We start from the raw sequence: 9787 nt of genomic DNA on the forward strand, positions 1-9787 counted from the left end.
ATAATGCATTTTAGCAGTTTCAAATAGTAATTAATTTTATTTTTTCTAATGAACTAATTATATTTCAGGCAGCAAAATTAAATATTCGTGGCAATGAATGCATAGTAAAAAAATAATAATTTGAACATTTAATTTATGAATTTCAAAAATAATAAAGTTATTACATAATTGTATTTGTTAGACGTAATTAAATGATTATTAAAATTCTATTCGGAGGAACATTTTCTGGGGATTATAATGAAGCTGCATATTATTATGGTCAGAGTGAAGTACCAGGAGTTCAGGAATCCATAGAAGTTGTACGAGTATATCAATAGGTGTCTGGCCGAAGCTTGGCTGCATTTTGGGGTGTGCTTCGTTCGTTTCGTACTTATATGGATTTGATGCAACCATCCCTTTTGCTCCTATGAATGGACCTTCCTCAAGTCTGTGATATCCTTTCACTCTTTTAATAGTTAGGTATGAAAATACCATTTTGGTATCATGTTTCTGAGCAAATAAATGATTTATTTATTTATTTATAGATTATAAATGATCGAGTATGTTCCAAGGAACGACTTTAGCACAAGATAACCTGTTTGTGTTGGAGATAGAAATTATCTTAGACAAAATTCAAATCACATAGATTTATTTTATTTTGATAAATTTTGAGTAAATATAATTTTTGTGAACAGTAACTTTGCTTCCTCTTCTCTTTCAAACCGTCTCTATTACCATCTATCCACTAGACGTAGCATCTCGTATCATAAATACCACAGAGCATGGAAATCATGCTCTATGATAAATACAGAGGGTTTTGAGTATTGTGTTCGCTTTACTGAATCTTTTCACTGCTCCCGCGAACGCCGAGTAGTGAATAGGGTGCATCGCTTTTATGTTGCGTTCAGCCACCATTTAAGGTTTATAATTTCGTAGCCTATACTTTTCTCCCTTCAACTCGGGAATCTGTCTCTTTTAGCACCAACACATTTATGCAAAGGCGTATTGACACAGAGATACTTCTATGTGTGAACGATTTGATGCTACGCGGGAATCCGCGCCTTCAATGCCTCCTCCTAGTATTTATGAGCTACCTACCTTTCTCCCTCTATCTTTGACACCTGTCTCTATTCTTTGCAAAGACCTATCGATACGGTGCTTATAAATAATGCGTCACTTTAATTTCCTTTAAATTGTTACCTTCTGTTTTTCATGTATCCCTGGTACATTTAAGTAAATTTTCGTCCTTATTTCGTGTAGAATGTAGGATATTTAGTCCATTGGAGAAGGAAAATTATGGTTTCTAAAATTGCTTTCAAGCTTTTAACAGGTTTTTGTCGTAAAATAATTTATGAATTGGCGAGTTAACTTTTTCAAAAATACATATATTGTAATATTTTAGGTTAAATAAGTAAGTTACTGCCCGCATCCAGGCTCTTCCCGCGACCTTTACCAGATCGTCGGTCCACCTAGTAGGAGGCCTGCCCACGCTACGTTTTCCAGCCCGTGGTCGCCACTCGAGAACTTTCCTGCCCCAACGGCCATCGTCTCTACGAGCTATGCCCCGCCCACTGCCACTTGATTTTACTTATTCAATGCAGGATTAAGTGCCCTTCAACCGTCATGAAGACCACTTTTTGATAGGGTAAGTCCTTTACGCGGTATAACCGGAAAACCGAAAAAATGCCTCTTTCGGGGGCCCCCACCACTTAAGCACAACTCCGTCGAAGTCGAAAACTTAGGAGAGTCTTAATGGGCAACCAATGAAGCCATTAAAACAATAAAATCTTTTGTAGGAATTATTTCCGATTTAAAAGCTAATTCTACTGGACTAAATAGTATCATACGATTTATTATTCTCTTTGTACTGTTTACAAAGATTTAAATTACTGTGTGTACCTAAGTAAAAAGGGAGTTTTGTGTGTAAAATGTGTATTCTAATTGTGTGTCGTTTAGGTTATACTCGTATTCTGTTAAAAACAAACAAAAAAGTTCGATCGATAACCATTTTTATTCGAAAACTTAATCTAAAAATCCAACATCGTTTACAAAGGTTTTTTTTTTTCAAAAAAAAAGGAAATAAATTACTAACGACTAGATGACAACGCTGTACACGGACCAAGCTCGGAAAAATGAGTCATTATTATAATAAAAAAGAAATTATCACATACAACTTGGTCTCCGAAAATTTGGCGTATATTCGAGACATAGGGAAACATTTTTATTACTGGCAATTCTGATGTATTTTTGATTATACGCCAAAATTTCGTTCTTACACAATATTTACAGGTCTAACTTATTTAAGATTTGGCTTGGAACATTGTTGTGGTATTGCTTTTTAAACTGTTTGCACTGTTTTGGTATAAAAAGTGTGGTTACTGCTTATTAGAGCGACAGAGATAGCTGTTCATCTGTTCCCTACCTAATCATCCATCACATTCTTTCATACGAGATTCAGCAGCTATCTCTGTCGCCCTTTGGGTTTGCCGTCTTAACAATAAAAATAAATATGTTACTAAATAAATGTAAAGATATTCTAAATTATTTATCTATATTATTTAGATATCGGTCTTGCAGACGCATTTTTACAGTTCTTGTATTAGTAATACATCGTAGGGCGAATCACTCCATAAGTTTCCACAAAGAAATACCTGCTCTTTCAGGCGGTGATAAAGTGCATTTCAGCTTTGAATGGGACACTGACCAGTTAACAATTAAAATAATTCCCACGAGCAAGCGAAAATGAACCGTATCACCACCTTTAACAGAGTAGAATACATTTTGACAATGGAGTGTGCCTAATAATACAAAGAAATGTAAAAATCATTCTTATTTTAACTTGTAATCGTATAAATTAGCAAATAAACTAATATTACGCAAACTGGCTGCAAAGGTTTGGTATAAAAAACAAATGTTGGTAATCAAAACAAATATCAAGAAAAATCTGTTAATTTTTCACACACGGTCATCGTTGTGTGAAAATTAGTAAAAGAATGAAACTAACAAATTAAATCATTAGCAAGAAAAGTCAGGAATTATAAAAGAGTTTTTATATTTGGCCGCCATTAATGATATGCTTCAGTGTTGCCATAAGAAAGAAAGTTGAGCAAGGCAGGAATGATCAAAAAGGTTATAATGTGGATTAAAAAATAACGTTTTTTAACGGCGATTGCGCCTTTACATTATTGTTTAATCCTGTCTACTAATAAGAACAAATAATCCAATAAAGCCTTGATATTAAAGCTATTGAATAGGATATTGTCATATCGCGAAATGATTTCAGACGATCTTCCAGCGCGATCGATACTGATAATTTAACACAGCAAAGTAGCTTAAGATCTACGAGGACATTTCGTTAAATATCCAATCGAAATAGGCGGAGTATCGATAGAAATCATTTTAGGAACTCCCTTCCAATATAAAAGCTTATGAAGTGATAGATTTAATGAAAAAAATCTATAGTAATTTTGTGCCATAAAAGTAGTCATCTTGTATTAGTTTTTAGTTATTTTTAAGAATATTTTTTTTATAAACGATGCCAGATTCTATCACTTCATAGCTCCAAAATCCCTTATGGTAACATTAAAAAAGTAAATATGATATGATTTTAAATTATTAAATGCATTAAAACTATCACCGATCGTTCATGGACGTACAGATATCGTTTGCAGCCTAAAACCTAGATTAAAACCTAGACAGAATTAAAAGTCTATCTGCCTGGCCCTAGAGCGAATATTTAGTCGTTTCAGGTCATTTGTCCTTAAATTCGAGTCAACGTTGGCATAAAACGAAACGTCAAAAGCGTTCAGTGTTGCCATTATCTAAAATGGAAAAATAACCAAAAACTTCCAAATATTGCCTTGCTAAATTTTAATAACGAGGAGTCCTATCTCATAAACTATACCTAGCATAACTACCAGATATATACATACGTAGTAACATAGCCTCGATTCATACATAACTCTCATTATAATTTACACCGTCTAAGAGATATATCAAAAGTGGCGCCACCGTCTACGCTGCAAAACATACATAGTTCCAAATTTCGCCACCACGAACCGATTTTCGATGAATTCCCATGACTTCTACAGTCATGGTTTCTTTATACGTCCGATACATAGATTTATAGAACTATTAGACACGAAAAATAAATACAGTTTAAATGTCAATAATGATTTAGTTATCCCGCTAACTATTATAAGTTAGTGTAATTTAATAAGATACGTAAATAATCCGTTTTTGGCGTCGATTTTTATCAATAACACTTAACAAATTGCTCTCGCGACGACGTCTAACACAATAAAAACTTTTTAGCCGCCATCGCGAGAGCAAAGTCCACGGCCCCGGGCCGTAAGTCAAGAACATGCCGCTAAATCCCAAACAATCATCACAATCATCGAACCTAATTATATATTAAATTATTAAATATATTACGAATTTCCAATATGTTATTTTTGTCATAATATTTCATGTCAATTCTTTGTAATACGGTCATGACATAGAGAAATAAAGTGTCAGTTTTTGGCGTCACACATCAAGATTTATACGTGCGAATGACATCTTTTATCGGGGCTCGGCACAGAGGACATTGGCCGCCTCCTTTCCCCCGCCATTGTTGGACAGCGCATCGGTAGCACATGCACATATGACCGCACATGTATAACACACTATCTATGGGATTTTCGTAGCAGATTGTGCATTCTGTGCCGGTGAGGTTTGCGCCCTCTCCTATAACTGAGTAAATGGGCTGGTGCATTTGTCTGCTAGTGGAGGGGCCGTTGGTTATTCTCTCTGCCAGTCTTAGGGGTTCCCCGTGGCCGTTGGGGAGTTGTGCTTGCTCATTGGAGCTGTTTTGGCTGGAGCACTGTGCGTCGGTCCTGGGCCTGGGCTGCTGATACGACGGCTGCGGGCAAGGCGCGCAGGTTGACGGCTGAGTGGAGATGGGTTGGAGACCAGCTAAGCACAGCTGTGACGATGCTTGGATGGGCTGGAAAGATGGAGAAAACTGGTTAGTCTTTAAGGTAAACTAGATATAGTTATGATTCTTTACTCGGGGAAAGTAATTTGCTAGTTTAGTTAGTATTATTTACGATGGCTTGGTAAAATACAAAAGATACAGTATACAGGGTGACTTGTAATGAGTGAACTAAAAACATCCTTGTAAAGGTAGGTACAGGTCACTTGCAACCAATTTAGTTATGACATATACATAATGACTAAGCAAAAGTCAACCATTTACGAGATATTTTGATTTTAATTTAGTATGGAAAAATCATAGACCTAACTTTCGAAAAAGTGATTAAAAATCACCAGAAACTCACCTCAATATAATGCGCACTGGCGAGCGTCAGCCCTTGCTGATGGTTGGCCACATTCTGCGCCCCATTCTGCGGGGGCAGGCTAACCACCAGCACGGTGCCCCCTCCCCCCGTCGCTATGGGAGCCGCAGACCCCGCTATCACCCTCAACTGTTGCGGAGGCGTCTGTGCCTGCATCGCTTGCGAACTCAGCATCCTAACTTTCTGCGTAGCCCCGTATATGTCTACAAAAGCCCACAATCTCAAAGTATGGTCTACGTGCATAACTGTGATAGGGNTTATAGGCGTAGACCCATTCCGGCTGACTCGGACTTCGCCATCCACGGTCAAGGTCACGGCTAACTCATCGCCTCTGCGCAAACCGTTGGCCGCGTCCCGTCGTACCACCCAGTATTCTGGACGGTCGAGTAACAATTCAGCATCGTCAGGCAAATCGCAGGGCCTTAACGTGGCCGGATCGCACGAGGTTAACCCAATAGCTAAACTGCCAGCGTAGGCAGACTCCGTTGCTAGAATCTGGACGACGATAGTCTGCCCTGGGCGCATCGGTCGCGCTGTGAAGACGTATCCTTGACAGAATTCCGCCTCTGTTCTCGCTGCGACCCCTCTGTCGTTTACCATCTGGACGTTTCGACCTTTCGTTCTGTGCAAGCTAAGTGGCACTAGTGGATTCGCGTATCTAGGAGGAGGAAGCGCCTCTTCGACTGACAAGGATCTCATGCTGCCTACAAGTCTATCTTCTTCTAGCGGACTCTGGTTTGGTCTTCTAACTTGGTTCGGGGCTCTTGGATCCGCGAACTGTACTGCTGTGCAGTTTCCATACACATCTACGAGCGCCCACAAAGGGCTTCTGGTGTCAACCCCCGAGAAAAATAGGCCTTTGTCTTCTCCGTTGATGCCGAAGTGGACATCGCCAGCGGAGTTCACGTAATAGTGAAGGATGTTGTCCTTTTCGCAGAACCTCTCGCCCAAGGCTTTGGCCCAGTTCCCAGGTTTATTTGTGAGGTCAGGGCACGCGTATTTGGGTAACAAATGCGTGAGGGTCGCCGGGTCGTGGCTGGTGAAGCCGAAACGGATGACGCCGCTCCAGCTGTTCGAAATCTCGACGAAACGGATGCAGACCTGGAAAGAGAGGAGATGGAATATTAGGCAAATGATCAAACGAGTTCGAACTTAAATAGCCGTGATGAACACCTCCGGTTTAAATCTAAAAATCTTTGGGTTGGTACGGAAAATGTTTTTAAGAAATCTTATTCTCAGATAAGAATCACAAATCCTCTCGCAGTCAGGGAAAAAGAAACCTGTCACTCTAATGATTGATAGCTAATTGTTGTAGGGCTACTATTAAGTGTTTTAATCGACTTCAAAAAAGGAGGAGGTTCTCAATTAGACAGTACGTATTTTTAAATGAATGAATGAATGAATTATTTATGCTCTTTTTATAACGTGAATTTCGGTCTGCTATAGCCTATGTTACCCAAAGATGATGTAGCATTGTAATGGTGAAAGAAATTTTGAATACTGTCCAGTAGTGGTAGAGTTTATTCGTTACAAACATACAAAAATACAAATATTTCCTCTTACTATACAATGTAGTCTGGTCTGCGAGCACATAGAACACTCACTGCGGGCGCCCGTCGCACAGTCGCGACAGCAATATAATAACGCGCGAGCGATAAGGATGGGTAGCTTGGGGTCATTGGACAAAATTCTACGTGCTCACAGACCGGGCTTTAGTATAACATTGTAAATAAGTAATAGATGAAGATAGATACAAACCTTTTCATTGACCCTCACAGGTCTGGCACTGAACGCGACTCCTTTACAGAACGACTCTACTCGCCTCGCGATGGAGCCATCCCTGGAAATCCTGACGTTTTCCCCGTGGACACTATGGAAGCCCAGCGGTGGGAGGTTGTTGGGAGTCCCGCCCGTGCACGACGTGCGAGGCGCTGTAACAATAGAGAAGAGCGTGAATATTGGTCTATGGTGCGGGAGTACCATTGAATAGGGTACCTATTAAATTTGATACTACCAATCAATTGACGTACTTTTAAAAACTTCAAATTCATTTTCAACAAGCATGTGTTTCTCTTGTTGGTTGTCCAAATAAATAAAACTGTCAAAACTATAATAATAGATTTTGTAGGGCAATACAAGCCGATCTCGTCACTATTTTGCAAAATCAATTGACTAACTTTTTAATCAATATAAGATTTTAAACTATCGCGTTCCATTTCAACTAAAATAGAAACATGGGTCTCTCTATTTTAATCAATTAAAAAGCAACCAAAAATAATTATTTACAGTTGATTTAAAACTATTTGAGTTTTTAAGACCAGAATGAAGTGTGTTTTTAAAAAAGGTGTGCTTTAGGATTTAAAGTATGTATTAATTTAGTATTTAATTTATTGATCAAGTTATTTATTTAACTGCAGGGACACCAAATATTTGACATCTTTCAATCCTCCCTAAAAGCGCATTTACTACAGTAAAATTCAAGAACAGTCATTCATTGTGGTCTCCCCTTCGAACAACCCCCAAGATGGCCACCTGCGTGGCAGATGCTTTGAACTAACGCAGCTTGCGCGTGCGCTTGATAGCAAATTCTCGCTCTTATTCCCTACAAGTTAAGGTTTAAATTCCTATTAGTAAGTTGCATATTAAACGTAACATACAGCTGTGAAACCCAATTAAATTAAGTCTTACGTTTATGTACTAGAAGTAAACGAAATGTCAAATGTAATGCAATGTTTGCTAATATGTTAGCAAAAGGAAATTACAAAGAAAGTATGACCTTTTCTATAAATGACAATACTAAAGCAGGTGTAGAGAAATTGACATTTGTTTTTGTGGCCAGTTAATTTACTAAAAAAGAAAATTAAATTGTAAAATGCTAGTGGGTCTAGACAAAGTGCAAATTATAATCGCAAACCAGTCGAAAAGTGGTCGAAAAGCCCCATTTTTGTATGGAGTTTTGACGGATTCGATTTTCGATTCGTTCAAAAAGTGCATTTTGTCTAGGGGGGTAGGTGACATTTATTTTTAGAAATGTACTATTTGCTACTCTGAATATTGGTAGTATTGTAAAGGTTATAGTTGAGTATTTCTCAAAAAAAATGTACATTTTGAAAAAAAAAAAAGTGTGCTTTGAAACAGTTCAAAAGTTTTATATTTATAAATCATCACACAAAAAAAACACACACACAATTTTGAATTTTCTTCGTTATCTTAATGAATATTATTCTTTAAGATAACGAAGAATTATAGCTATAATGCTACTTATTACCAAATATTTAGATATTTTAAAAATAGTCCTTTTTTACCTTTCATACAAAAACCTGTTTGCCACCCTAGCTTTTTCATGTATTTTTGTTTCATAAAATGCGATACGTAACTAAATTATTGTAAATTTCTTAGTATTATCGTTCTACAGTAATCGCAGTTTCTGTATCAAATTGATTTTCTATGGGGTGTCATAATGAATTGGCAATTTAAAGCAAAAAAACAAAATGAGTCGCTCTCATTTACTATTTCGTTATTTACTCTTTAGTTACGATTTATTTCTACTTTCCCATGGTTTCTGAACAATCCATAGTAAGCGACCACGTTTCGGATCCATATGTCAACACTGGATGCGGGCAGCGCAGGACCGTTCATTGTGGAAAACCTTGGGGGAGGCCTTTGTCCAGCAGTGGACGTCATTTGGCTGAAACGAACGAACGAACGAACGAAGTAAGTTACTTAGTTTAATCAAAATATGCGAAAAAAACACATTTTCTCCGTTTAGATATCTTTCAGGAAATTGCTTGTTAGATTATTTTCTCAGTATTTTTCAAATGACATCACAAAAGGAAAAATAATGATAAAAATAACAAATAATAAATGAAATAACATTTCTGTAAGGCTTTATCTATACTAGTATAGAGCTGATACTAGTCAGATCTTTTATTTATGTAGCGTTAAGTTTCATCAAACTCGCAATTAGTATGTTTAGAAAATGAATTTACCAGAATAAGAAAATTTCCTTTTCTTTTTCACAGTTTGTTTTCGCAAAAACGTACCTACTTTTCCCTAGCGGCAAAAATGAAAGGCATACTAACCAACTGTCGGAGTCCAGTCCAGTTCAGCAGGACACTTTAAGCTACTCTGTTTTGTGAATGAATATACCTTTCCCTCTTTATCAAATCTGTCTTTTTCACCCGATAGCGTCGATTTTCAAAATAATTTTACTCAGTGCCACTTTGAACGTCGAGTGGGATGTATCACTTGCCTTTGCCTCTTATACCTCCTCATGTTGTATGTTCTCCTGGTACTCGAAACGCGATCGCGTCGATGTTTTGCCGTTTTTTGAGGAAACTTGTAGGAAAACTACAGCAAATTGAGAGTATTTTTTAAGATAACTGCTTAATTATAAAAGAAAGCACCCCACCGCTTGTGGGTGTCGATTTGTCTGTCTGTATACATTTCTTTTTGTAGTTTTTGTAGGG

General features: G+C 37.6%; 1 protein-coding gene across 1 annotated transcript; it reads right to left on the reverse strand.

The window, feature by feature from the left end:
- Positions 1-1971: 1971 nt before the first annotated feature.
- On the reverse strand, positions 1972-7301 carry neur (E3 ubiquitin-protein ligase neur). The gene is made up of 3 exons (XM_028307196.1): positions 7077-7301; positions 5301-6419; positions 1972-4966 (listed from the first exon to the last, which is right to left on the reverse strand). The coding sequence occupies exons 1-3, from the start codon at positions 7299-7301 to the stop codon at positions 4514-4516; spliced, it is 1797 nt and encodes a 598-aa protein (XP_028162997.1). The 3' UTR covers positions 1972-4513.
- Positions 7302-9787: the final 2486 nt, after the last annotated feature.

The sequence above is a fragment of the Ostrinia furnacalis genome, unplaced genomic scaffold (genome assembly GCF_004193835.3).
Source record: "Ostrinia furnacalis isolate ACB-3 unplaced genomic scaffold, ASM419383v2 OfSCF2106, whole genome shotgun sequence".
NCBI lineage: Eukaryota > Metazoa > Arthropoda > Insecta > Lepidoptera > Crambidae > Ostrinia > Ostrinia furnacalis.